This window comes from Calypte anna, chromosome 23 (assembly GCF_003957555.1).
Source record: "Calypte anna isolate BGI_N300 chromosome 23, bCalAnn1_v1.p, whole genome shotgun sequence".
Classification (NCBI taxonomy): Eukaryota; Metazoa; Chordata; class Aves; order Apodiformes; family Trochilidae; genus Calypte; species Calypte anna.
The window spans coordinates 989,966-1,003,490 of NC_044268.1; the positions used below are offsets into that span (position 1 = coordinate 989,966).

A 13,525-nucleotide genomic window follows, 5' to 3' on the forward strand; every position below is an offset into this window, starting at 1 on the left:
GAGGCATCAAGCAGCAGAGATTTCCTCCTCACCCCTGACACCCTGGGGCAGCCACCATCAGGAGGAGCCCTGGAGAACTTCTCCCCATGCAGGCAGCTCCACCTGGCAGCTGTGATCCTAAAAAAAGTCCTTGGCTCTGCCCCCAGCCTCTGATCCACACCAGAGGCACCAGATGGGACTCATCACCTCCCTCCTCAGGTTCACCCTCACCTCCCAGCAGAAGTTTACATCCTTGAAGCTCCTGCACACAAAAGGCTCCCTAAGGAAGGGAACAGAGAGAAGAAAGTCACTTGGCAGGCACCTTTGAAGCAGAAAATTGGGTTTCCTGAGCAGGTTTGGTTTTCTCAGGACAGACTTTGCACAGCTGTAGTGTTCTGCTTGCATTTGGCTTGGGGAAAGAGCAGTGGGGAGAGGTCCTGAGAAGAGGGATCCCAAAGAGCAGCCCTAGGAAAGCAAAGTGTTCTTTTCAGATCCTTTTTGATCCCAGTGTTCTTCTCAGATCCCTTTCAGGTCCCAAAGTGTTCTTTTCAAATCCTTTTCAGCCCAAAGTGTTCTTCTCAGGTCCCAAGGCAGCCAGCTGATGGAAGCCAGTGATTACAGTAATCACTTCTGGGCAAAATCTAATTTCAAGAGGAGGGAAAGATGCCCATTTAGCTCCTGTCTTCCACAGCCACTTGAGGCAAAGAGATGGAAAATAAAAAGACACTCAAAGCAATCTCCAAGTGTTTGGTTGCAATCATATCCTTGACCTGGGACAGGTGATGGTCACTGAGCCTTAACCATAGCACCCACATCCCTTCTGAGCAGTATTCCTCTTTTTTAAAAGGCACCAATGCCAGAACCTGCTTGGACAATCTAAGCCTGGAACAGGTTGATGATGTGGTTTTGATCCCAAACTTCCTTCCTTTCAGACCACAGGGCTGCTAAGAAGCTGGAAGCAATGGATGCTGTACTGAAAGGTATCACTGCTAAAGACACATTTAGAACCAGAGGGGATGTAAAAATCCTCTTCCCTCTGGCAGGTTATGGCCATACACTCACTCCCATAATGGTTGTGAACCTCTGAGCATCCTCAAGGTATTGCTCTGATTTTTAGGGATAAAAATGGGAACTGGGTAGCCAGGAGTAAGTAGCAGAGCTGGTGGCATGAGAAATACTCACATTTCTAGCTGTTTCCTCTACTCAGACTATATTTGGAGTCCAAGGCTCCAAAAGCAGCAGATTCCTATCACACTGGTTTCCTTATGAGGCATGGAGCCCAGAAGTCAGCCTAGATGCTGAAGCAAATGACTTCTTTGTTTGCACAAAGGTTAAGGACTTGAAGAGTGTTTCCTATTTTTAGCAGGAAAAGAATTGGGAAGAAAGTAGCACAGCAGGAGATAAAGGGGATGAAAGTCAAAGGGGATGAAAGTCAGTCTTGAATAAAGAAAGAACTGCAGAAAGTTCTTTAAGCATCCATCAAATCTGTACCAAAGCTTTGGGGCAGAGCCCAGGTGTGCAAAGGCTGCTGCTCAACTCAATTCCCAAAATATTCCCCAAATGTCCCCCAGAGATGTCAAACAGCGTCACCAGCAGGTCCAGGGAAGGGATTCTTCCCCTGTACTCAGCGCTGGTGAGGCCACAGCTTGAGTCCTGTGTCCAGTTCTGGGCCCCTCAGTTTAAGAAGGATGTAGAGGTCCTGGAACAGGTCCAAAGGAGGGCAACCAGGCTGGTGAAGGGACTCGAGCACAGGCCCTATGAGGAGAGGCTGAGAGAGCTGGGGCTGTTCAGCCTGAAGAAGAGGAGGCTCAGGGGAGACCTCATTGCTGTCTACAACTACCTGAAAGGAGGCTGTAGCGAGGTGGGAACTGGACTCTTTTCACAGACGACCTTCAACAAGACAAGAGGACACAGTCTTAAGTTGTGCCAGGGGAGGTTTAGGTTAGATATTAGAAAGAATTTCTTCACGGAGAGGGTGATCAGGCTATGGAATGGACTGCCCGGTGAGGTGGTAGATTCTCCGTCCCTGGAGACATTTAAAAAAAGACTGGATGTGGCACTCAGTGCCATGGTCTAGCAACTGCTCCGGTGGGTCAAGGGTTGGACTAGATGATCTCTGAGGTCCCTTCCAACCCGGCTAATTCTATGATTCTATGTCCACAGGTCCCCATCCCAACACCTGCAGAGGGAGCCCCAAGCAGCCACTGCCAAGAGGAGGTCAGAGGACCCAAGAGCAACCACTTCCCATGAAGAAAGGCACTGATTGCCCTGCTGCCTCCCCACACCTCTCCAGCAATAATTAACTCCAAAATGAGCTGGGAAGTGAAGTGCAGCCCTGCTGTACCTGTACCAACACCACAGCTTTCAAGGAATGGGAGGCACAAGGTGAGCCTTGCCAAGCTCAAAGCTCCAACTTCCTCAGTATTTTGCTTTTTAGGATCTGAAGACTCAGAAGCAGATGAAATGGGGGAGATCTGAGGACAATCCCAAGCCATGGCTCCCATCATGCTAAGATGGGAGTGATCTTTTTTGGGAGGGGGTCTGGGCAGTAGATGGAAGAGTGGAAACAAGCTCCAAAAATGGAGTGAGATCCTTCAGCTGCATCACAGGAAGGATCTGGAGAGGGGAAAGGCATTCCAGGGACATTTCCTTCCAGTAGATCACCTGTGTAGGTGAGACCTTGGGAAGGAGGGAATTTTAGCCTGGCAGCACTTGTGGATTTAGATTTAATTAATTCCTCCAGTGACAACTCAGGGGCAGCACTGTCCCTCCATCCAGGCACAAGCCACCACCTCTCAGCTCCTCCACAGAACCTTGCAGGTTCCCTCTCACCATGCCAGAACTTCCATCTCCAGCAGGTTTCACAGCACTCAGCCCCAGGCTACCCAAGCTGCTGAGTTTATGCACTCATGAAGACAGTGTCACTGACAAAGGCACAGCCTGCAGAGCAGGAATTTGCTTTTGCTGAAGTCCAGCTCAGAAAGTGGAAAATAAAGCCATCTGATGCTGCCTGAGCACATCCAAATGACTGCAGAGAGCTGACACGTGGCTACTTCCACCACAGTCCCAGCTCCCAAAGCTTGCAAGAAGTTTCTGCTTTTCTCTACCCTTGACAAAACAACCCAGGGTAAGGGTTGAAAGCAAAGCTGAAGTTGCATACCTGTTCTAAAATACCCACGTAGAGACAAGCTCTGAAACTTCACTGCAGCTGCTTGGAGCCCACGCTTCCATTGGTCTTCAGGGATGAGCATGAATTAAAATCTGAAGACAACAGCAAATTTCATTTTTAATTAGCCAGGGCAGGCAGCCAAGGAGAGGGCTGCCTCACCCACGGCTACTGAAGCCTGACAGCTAAAAAAAAAACAAAAGGATTTATGCTTCAACTGTGGCAGTCCCAGTGGCCATCCCAAGCACACCAACTCTGAGCAGGTGCCAATGCAGTTAAAACCAAAAGCCAGGCATGCAGCAGTGGGGATGCAGTTAATAAACAACCAGTTAAGGACAGCAATCCATCAAAAAGCACCAGGCTTGGAGGGAACAAAGGGCATGGACTTCAGCTCAGCTCCTGCAGGCAGCTCCACCTTACCTCATCTCCAGTCTCAGTGCCAGGAACAACCCAGGAGTCCTGAGCTTAGCAGCACTTGGAGAATGAGCCTCCTTAAAAGCAAAGTAATTTTAAGGAAATAAGAAGAAAAGACCCATCTGCTTATTCTGCCTTTAATATGGGGCTCTTGGCTCCCAGGATGAGGAGGCAAGAGGGGAAGAAGCTTCACACCCAGCTGTGGGGGGTGCCTGGGCATGCAAAGATCAAGTCCAGCTCTTCCAGCCCAACCTTGCACAGCTCAGTTTGTTCAGAGGGAAAGGGGAGATCAATTTTCCTGGAGTTGGCAAAAATGCCAAGGGAACATAAGGTCTTTCACATCCCAGCTCTGCTGATGCCAGGAGTCAAAGCTTTCAGTGACCTCGACAGGGTCCAAGCACCCAGCTCAGTGACCTACCCACAGCATGGAATTCAAACTGCACATTAAAACAACAAACAAACAAAAAAAAAGGGACTAAAAGCTCTGGGAGATGGACAGAGCTGGCAGTCCCAGCAGAGGCTGAGTGCTGGTGAAGAAGCAGAGCTCTGTGCTGCTCAAAGCCATCCCATTATTGCAGGCTGGAGAGATGGAAAAAAAAAATATTAAAAAAAAAAATCACCCTGGGCTTTGTCCTGGGGTTGAGCTGTCACCTCCATGGCCACCACTCCCACATCAGCTGCCAGCATCACACTCACTTTATCCACCCTCCTCCCCCTTCCAAATTCATCATTTGGGATGAGTTTGCCATGAGCAAACCAGAAGGGAAAGCAATCACCACCAGTGAAATGTGCACCTCCCAGGCTACCAGTTCTTGCCACCAGGTTTATGAGCAGAAGTTTTGATCCATGGCCACTTGGCTGGTAACTGGGCCAACTGGGCCACTGGGTTCCAACTGCCCAGCACTGTATGAAGTCAGACAGTGGCCTTCAGATGACTCAGTTTTAAGGATGGCTGCATGGGAATAACCTGGAAATACAATTTATGGTCACAAAATTGCACTTCACAACCAGGGAGGAGGCACCAACTGGAACATTTCTGGTCTGCAAGATGTGAGGTCAATGTGCTTGGTGGAGATTGGCTTCCCATGGTGCAGGCAAGAGTTCCTGGGCAAATCTCATTCCAACAGGAGGGAAAGATGGCCATTTAGCTCCTGTCTTCCACAACCACTTCAGGCAAACAGATGGAAAATCAAAACACATTCAAAGCAATCTCCAAGTGTTTGGCTGCAATCATATCCTTCCACGAGAGAAAAACTTCCCAGCAATGAGTCTGTTTGCCTCAGGGCAAGCAGGAAAGCCTAAAGCAGGAGTTTTAAAGCCAAATTGTGTTTAATAAAAAAAAATCCTCCACCTTCTGCAAGACAGAGCAACCTAGAGAAATCAACCCAGAAAGAGAAGTCAGGAGCTCCCATGAGCTGATCCATCTTTAGGGATTGCCCCCTGCCTTGTTCAGTGCCTCCTACCTAGTATAAAGAGGATGTTCTTTGCTTTCAAGAGCTTGGGATATCCAATAGCCTTGTACCACAGGGTCCACAGAGGAGAGATTTAAAAAAAAAACCCAAAAAACCCATCTTCCAGATGTACAGCACAGCTTTAATCAGATCTGGTCCACACCATCAGTGCAATCCAGTTGGAATTGATGCATCTGCCCAAGTAGCTGATTTTCTAAGCACCTTTTCCAGTTGGGTTGAAGGCATGAAGCTTAAAGTAATCAAGTTTGTGATGCTTAAGAGGTCCACATCCCCTGGTAAGACATCTAAGAGTGTACTCACCAGTGTTCTCTTCCATTCCCCTGGCACACTGGCTTTCCCAGCAATTCCTGCAGAAAAGAGGAAACAAAATTGACACACATTAAAATTCCAAGTATCACCAAGACCCAGGGTTACTTTCACTTCCCTGTCAGCTCTGTGGAGGGAACCTAGAGCAAAAAACCTGCCCCAGCCAACTGGGAATGATTCATGTGGCATCTTCCCCTCTCTTTGAAGCCATCTCTGGTCTCTCATCACACCCACTCTGTGTTGGAAAGAAAAAGGCAAGAAAATGAAGGGGTAATCATTACCAAGCATCAAATCTTTGGTCCTAGGGAAAACTTCCCATGGTTGCCTCTTCCATGGCATGTGTCTGCTGTGAAAGGGAAGAGCTCCTGCTTATCTAGCAAAGGCAGACTGGCATGTGAGCAGGAAGTGGTTTAGATCTCCCCCAACACCAAGATGGTTCTGAACAGACTGGGGGGGGAAAAAAAAGGAGGAAGGAGGATTTTCTAGCAAACTCAGCTTCTCTCTGGAGAAAGTTCTGCAATGAGGTGCAAGAGGAACTAAGCTTGGGGATATCTTGGTTCTGATGCATTACACAGCACAGGAAAAAAACCATGCTCAAAAGTTGAGAAAAAAAAAAGGTCCTGAAGATCTCACAGTTCAAATGAAGACAACCACAAGAGGAAATGTCTACAGGCACAGCATGGGGTGACTGGGAAAAGCTATAAAATAAGCTTTTTTCCAGTGTTGGGAAGTCAAAGCTTTTACAAGAAGCCCATAACAACCCAAGCCTTCACTGGGAAGTCTCAGCTCAGCACCTCACCTCCTAAGTGCAGTTTGTTGGCTGTAACACAAGCTCAGATCAGATGGATCACATCTCCATCTGATAATCTGATAACTTCCCAGCACATCCTCAACTTGCACGACAGCCCCAGAGCATCACAGGGCAGTGGTGACAGAGGAGAAAACCCAAGAAGCTATTGCCAGCAGGGCTTTGCTGAACCATGGAGTAAAAACACTTCTTTTGATCAGACAACCATGCTCCAGGCTGCTTGGCTCTGCTGCAGCTGGAATATCCTTGCAGGGACCTTCTTAGATGGGGAGAACACAGACAAAGCCATTAAACTCTCCAAACCTCATCAGCAATCAGCATTTAAACTGCTTAGCAAAGGGAAAGAGGCTGGGCAGACTTCTGGGCAAGAAGAATCTGAGATCTTCATTTGATCACTTCATTTTACTTTGGAAACACCCTCAGAATCCTTCCAGCTTAACCCATCACCTCTGTTCAAACACAGTTAGCCCTCAGGAGTGGTTTGGATGGGGGATTTGATACCTCCATGGGAGATGACTGGAGGCTGCATTGAGGACACCATTTGGGAAAAACCAGAATGAACATTCCCCACTGAAGGCAGAAGGTTTTTACAAGAAGAAGTCAGCACCACACAGAGCCAAACCTCCAGATAGCAGCAAATCTGTCATAGAATCATAGAATCATAGAATTAGCCGGGTTGGAAGGGACCTCAGAGATCATCTAGTCCAACCCTTGACCCACCGGAGCAGTTGCTAGACCATGGCACTGAGTGCCACATCCAGTCTTTTTTTAAATGTCTCCAGGGACGGAGAATCTACCACCTCACCGGGCAGTCCATTCCATAGCCTGATCACCCTCTCCGTGAAGAAATTCTTTCTAATATCTAACCTAAACCTCCCCTGGCACAACTTAAGACTGTGTCCTCTTGTCTTGTTGAAGGTCGTCTGTGAAGAGTCCAGTTCCCACCTCGCTACAGCCTCCTTTCAGGGAGTTGTAGACAGCAATGAGGTCTCCCCTGAGCCTCCTCTTCTTCAGGCTGAACAGCCCCAGCTCTCTCAGCCTCTCCTCATAGGGCCTGTGCTCGAGTCCCTTCACCAGCCTGGTTGCCCTCCTTTGGACCTGTTCCAGGACCTCTACATCCTTCTTAAACTGAGGGGCCCAGAACTGGACACAGGACTCAAGCTGTGGCCTCACCAGCGCTGAGTACAGGGGCAGAATCCCTCCCTGGACCTGCTGGTGACGCTGTTTCTGATACAGGCCAGGATGCCATTGGCCTTCTTGGCCACCTGGGCACACTGCTGGCTCCTGTTCAGCTTCCTGTCAATCCAGACTCCCAGGTCCCTTTCTGCCTGGCTGCTCTCCAGCCACTCTGTGCCCAGCCTGGAGCTCCCCATGGGGTTGTTGTGGCCAAAGTGCAGGACCCGGCACTTGGCCTTGTTGAACCTCATCCCGTTGGAATCGGCCCAGCTCTCTAGTCTGTCCATGGGACATTTGCAGGTAAGGTCTCCCTGCCTGCCCTTTCACTGAGCCCTAAAGGGAAAGCAGAAGAGAAACAAAAGCATCTCCAAACCTTGAACCTCAGCAGAGATGACAGCAACCCTCCTCCTCCTCCTCCTGCTCCCCTGGAGCCACCAGGGAATTCAGTTTAATTTACCTTTCAAGGGCATTCTTGCCCAGGCTGTGCTGAGCTCTGCATATTCCAAGGGGCACATTTGTGGCTGGAATACAAATCCTGGCAGCCCCCTCCCTGCTGGACACTCAGTGTCCACACCAAGGACATGTGGCACCTCCTGCCAGCATTCCCTGCATGGGGAGGGCTCCTTTCTGAGCAAAACAGCATTCCACAATCATCTGATTATTAAGAGAGCAAGCATCAAAGGAGAGATGGGGAAAAATAAAGAGAAAAAATAAAGAGAAAAAAAAAAAAGAGAGAAATAAAAAAAGAAAGAAAAAAGAAAAAAGTGATGCCAGGTTAGAGCAAGAGGGAGGAAAGTCAGGAGGCTGCCCAAGCAGGGTTGCACATCACTGCTGGCACCAAAGAACAGGCACTTTCTCCCTGAAGGAATGGCTCAAGGGGTGCAGATCCTGCTGGCAGCATTACCTAAGGCCTGGGGAGCTGGGGAGCTGTGTTCTGTAAGAAACAGCTTGGGAAAACCTTCCCTGCAGAACAGAAAATCCATTTAACTCCCTATTACCAGACCCTGCCCAGGTTCATAACCCTGAGAAAGCTGGGATTTTGCCTTGCCTTTAACACCACACGTGCTGCAGCTCCTCTGAATATTCATGTCCTCAAAATGCTCAGATATTCCTGGGGTTTGACAGCTGGGTGACATTCCTCTGCCCTGGCTGGCACTGGCACAGCTCCTGTCCCTGCTCCTGGGCACTGCTCAGCACTGTGCCCAGCAGACCCCCAGCCTTTGCCTTCTCAGTTCAAACACTTTGCCTGGGTTTTTTTTTTGCTTTTTTTGGGGTTTTCTTTTGTTTGTTTTTTTTTTTCTTCCCCACCCCCAGCTCTTCTTCCCAATCTAAGAATATATTCTTGTTCCACTGACCTGTCTCTGAACTCACAGCAGCAAGGTGATGGCTTTTTTTCCAGCCAGGCAGCTAATCCCCACACAATAGAAAATGCCTGCTCCACAGCCAGGCTCTAAAAGCCATTTTTCTACCCTGCTTTTCACCCTATTTCTTCAGTCTCAACACCCCCTCTGCTCCAGGAGGGAATTCCATCCATCCCAGCCCTTCCCATGGGGTTGCATCCTCCTGAGGTCCCACAGCAACACAAACAGAGCAAAGTCCAAGCTCTGGATCTCCTCCCAGTCCCTGCAGCACCTACCCAGGGAGCAGCCTGCAAGCTGACACAAATATCAACCCTTTCAGGCTGGGTTGGGAAGGGCAGGACCTTGCCAGCCCCAGCTCCCAACCCTAAATCACCACCAAGCTGCCCCAACCTCCATGGTTCAGCTTCCAGCTTCATCCTGGTGTCATTTTTGGCAATCCCTCACCCAGACCTCTTCCACATTTTCCTTTCAGCTTCTTCCACAGTGAAGCTCAGGAGTTGCACCACTTGGCCTCTCTGACACTTCTGACCCAGGGCAGCTCATCTCTTCCAACAGGGATGTTCCCAAAAATTACCAAGCCAGCTCTGGGGTTGTTTTGGGTTTTGGTTTTTTTTCTTTCCCAACTGAACAAGCAAGCTTGAGAACTCTTCCAAACCTCAGTGGCACCTTTACTGCTCCAAGGTGTCTGTGCCAGGCTTGGGGAGGTTTCCATGTGGCTCAGCTCTAAATCACCATTCCAGAGAGGGGCAGAGCTTGACTGTCATGAGAGACAGAACTGGAGGCTGCCTTGGGAAAAAAAAAAAAAGGATGTGGGAGAAAGGATGTTCTTGTAACAGTCTTGAACTACTCCCATCAGTCACAGAGAGGGGGAAGTGGTAACAAACACCCTGAGGAACAAGGTCCTGCATGGATGCAGCTCATTACCCAAGGGCTGAGTGACACGTCCATGAAATGTCACCCAATTCACTTGACAGCTTCCCAGAACCTCTTTTATTTGGAGCTGAGATGGTGCTAGGAACAGCCAAACAAGCAGAATCCCACTTCATTGTGCCACTTCAGTCCCCACTGGGTTTATAATGTTATTACTGCAGCAGCAGCCAGAAACCCAAACCCAGGGATGGTCCCTGCTGGCCCAGTGAGGAGCTGCTCCTGCCTGAGCTCAGAGTTATCCCAGGAAAAAGAGGACAAAAAGGCTGGCTGGGAGACTGAGGCAGCCTGGCTTTCAAACCAGAGGTTTCTCCAGGGAGGTTCTGAGTTTTCACCCCTGGTTTGCCCATTTTTCCACAAACCAAGTCAGCAGAATGGTTTCTTCTCAGCACATCATGCTGTAGGTGTTTCTGAAAAGCTGGACTTGGAGCAAGCTCATCCCAACTGCTCCACCAGAGCTGGTTATCCAGTCCTTTTGAAAAATGCAATTAAAAAAAAAGAAATAAATCAAAACCATTTTATTCTCTCACCAATTACTCATTCCAGGAAGACAGATGAGAGGATTTTTGCAAAGCTGAGATAACTCCACCTAACTCTATGGGTATGTTGTCCAGGAAGTCCCCAGGGGAAGGGCTAAAGTAACTCAATTTATCTGCCAGCTGTAAGATTAAGAACACAGTAAACAACATTAAAATTCTGTTCTACAAAGCAGAATAACTCCCCAGCACACAACAGCTCTCCCAGGGGGCAGCTTAGAACAGGGGTGCACAAACCAGAGTTGAAATATCACAAGGGAAATTCTTCAAAAACCTAAACCAGCTCAACCTTGCCAAATACACCTCTAGAAATTACCAGGCAAGGTGTGAAAGCTGCATTAACCCCTTGCTGGACTGAGCAGTGCAGAGTGGGAGAGATGCACAAACCCTTCTTCAGAAATCAAGCAGCTCAAGTGGGTTTTTTTTCTGACTTCATCCACTACCAAACCAGCTCCACCTCAAAAAAAAATCTGGGTTTGCTCCTGCCCTTCAGTTGTCATGGTCTGAAACCTCCTTTGCTACAAATGGGGATGGCTGCTCTGAAAATCCTTCCAGCAGCCTCTGCTGACCCAGTTTGTTCTGAGCTTAATCAGGCACAGGGAGAGGTCAGCAATGGAGAGGTCAACTCCTCAGCATCCTGGAGGAAAAATCAGAATATTCCTTCCTCAAGAAAACGACAGAAGATTAAAGCAAATTGGCCTCCCAGCCTCATCTGGCAGCAGGGCAATGAATGGGGTGCACCACTAATCACCAGCCCTGAGGTTTCTCTTGCTCCCCAAGGATCCTGAAGGCTTCAGGCTGGAAGGGGATTTGCATTTCTTCACTTGTTGGAAAGCAAATGAAGATGAAATGTTGGAAAGCAGGAACAGGGCAGCTGCTCAGCACAAGGCAAAGGTTTTTGTTGGAGAAGTGGGAAACAGTTGGGGGAAAAAAAAATAAATAAAAGAAAATAAAAATCATTAAACCAGCCTAAGAATGATAAAGGCAATTTAAATAGAAGACAGGAATAAGCTGGAGAAGTCGAAATAGAGAAAAATGTTCCAGCAAATGAAAGCAGCAGCTTTTTGTCACCCATTTCACAGCTGAGAACTGGTTCCCCCTCTGAATGGTAAATATTTTTCAGCAGCTTGGTAGCTGCCTGTGGGTGGCACAGTAATCCAACATTACCAGAGAGGAGCTGGGAAGGGAAGGGAGCTGCATCCTCCCTGGCTCCGAGATGGGGCAGATCATTGGGTTTTTAAATCCTATGAGCAAAACAAACCTTAAAAATACCCATGGGCACACTGAGCAGAAACACTGAGCTCTTCCAGACTCACCTTCACCTCCAGCTCTGCTACTGAACTCTAGACAAGGCTCTCTTGTCTTTCTCTGCCTCAGTTTCCCCGTCTTCAAGAGGAGATTAACTTCTTTTGGAAAGCAACTTCCAACGAAAACTTGCAATGCTATTTCCTAGAGCCACCACCTTCTACAGAACTCCCAAAGTAACACCTGGACACCTTACCCAGCTAAACACAGCAGATTTTTTTGTTTTCCTCATAGTTCTACTTGAAACACATCAGACAAAGACTCTCCCAGGTGTTTCAGCTCACCAAAGGAACCATATTTACCAAACCTTAAATGAAAACCCCACAGCCTATAGGAAAGCTGGCAAGATGAACACAGATGACTCCTCAGCCAAGTCCCAGTGACAAATGGTATTTCTATTTAGCTACCAGGACAGCAAACATTTCTGATTTGCCTCCAGACCCTCTGGCAGGTGATCAACCACTCTGGAGGTGTGGGTGCAGGGGAAAAAAAAAATAAATAAACCTGCAGTGTGAATATAACAAAGCTGCTTCCCTCCTGGCTGTCCTTGAAGCAGCTGAAGGGTTTTCCTCTCCCCAAATTCTCAGTATTGGGATCAGTATTGGGCCCAGTTCTGTTCAATATCTTTATCGACGACCTAGACGAAGGGATTGAGTCCATCATCAGCAAATTCGCAGATGACACCAAGCTGGGAGGAAGTGTGGACCAACTGGAAGGCAGGAGGGCTCTGCAGGGGGACCTGGACAGACTGGAGAGTTGGGCAGATTCCAATGGGATGAGGTTCAACAAGGCCAAGTGCCGGGTCCTGCACTTTGGCCACAACAACCCCATGCAGCGCTACAGACTGGGGACAGAGTGGCTGGAGAGCAGCCAGGCAGAAAGGGACCTGGGAGTCTGTATTGACAAGAAACTGAACATGAGCCAGCAGTGTGCCCAGGTGGCCAAGAAGGCCAATGGCATCCTGGCCTGTATCAAAAACAGCGTCACCAGCAGGTCCAGGGAAGGGATTCTGCCCCTGTACTCAGCACTGGTTAGGCCACACCTCGAGTCCTGTGTCCAGTTCTGGGCCCCTCAGTTTAAGAAGGATGTAGAGGTCCTGGAACAGGTCCAAAGGAGGGCAACCAGGCTGGTGAAGGGACTCGAACACAGGCCCTATGAGGAGAGGCTGAGAGAGCTGGGGCTGTTCAGCCTGAAGAAGAGGAGGCTCAGGGGAGACCTCATTGCTGTCTACAACTCCCTGAAAGGAGGCTGTAGCGAGGTGGGAACTGGACTCTTTTCACAGACGACCTTCAACAAGACAAGAGGACACAGTCTTAAGTTGTGCCAGGGGAGGTTTAGGTTAGATATTAGAAAGAATTTCTTCACGGAGAGGGTGATCAGGCTATGGAATGGACTGCCCGGTGAGGTGGTAGATTCTCCGTCCCTGGAGACATTTAAAAAAAGACTGGATGTGGCACTCAGTGCCATGGTCTAGCAACTGCTCCGGTGGGTCAAGGGTTGGACTAGATGATCTCTGAGGTCCCTTCCAACCCGGCTAATTCTATGATTCTATGATTCTCCTCCTGATAAAAGCAGAGGATAAAATTCAGGCAGAGGGGCTGATGCTTGCAGAAGACAAATGCTTTTTTTCCTCTGACCATGGAAGTTGACCCAGGAGCATCCAGAGGGAGGTGAGCAATGCATGGTTATTCCTTCATCACCCACCCAAAAGCTGGAAGTCACCCAACCCAAAGCTGTTGATCCTCTGGCTGACAGATGGAGTTTAAAACTTTAGATTTCCCTCTCCTCTTCAGATGATGGGGAAGGTTTGGGGTTTTTTTTTCCTTTTAGAAGCCTTGACAGATGCATTCATCACCTGCAGGTTACCACACACCTGCATGCAGCTGATATTTACTGCCCCATCCTCCCAGAGCTCCATTCATCCCATCAGCTCCCTGCTCAACCTTTAGGCTGCAGCTTGGAAAAGTTGGATGAAAGTCCAGATTTTTCTGGAAAACCACCTAACACCTCAACCACAACACCCACAGCTCCCCACCACCACTGCTTCCACAACACTTCTACTGCAGAAATCTCTT

General features: G+C 48.7%; 1 protein-coding gene across 8 annotated transcripts in view; it reads right to left on the reverse strand.

The window, feature by feature from the left end:
• The window catches only part of PHACTR4 (phosphatase and actin regulator 4), a 69,632-nt gene that overhangs the window by 41,369 nt on the left and 14,738 nt on the right, over positions 1-13,525 (reverse strand). For 4 of the 8 annotated variants that reach the window (XM_030464456.1, XM_030464458.1, XM_030464454.1 and 1 more), the window contains exon 2: positions 5,332-5,378. In XM_030464456.1, coding sequence (XP_030320316.1) covers positions 5,332-5,347 — 16 coding nt within the window. In that variant the 5' untranslated portion in view covers positions 5,348-5,378. Of the gene's footprint in view, positions 1-3,139; positions 3,241-3,565; positions 3,637-5,331; positions 5,379-9,337; positions 9,367-13,525 lie in introns of those variants that run through there. The other 4 variants (XM_030464453.1, XM_030464461.1, XM_030464462.1 and 1 more) reach the window with 3 other exon arrangements.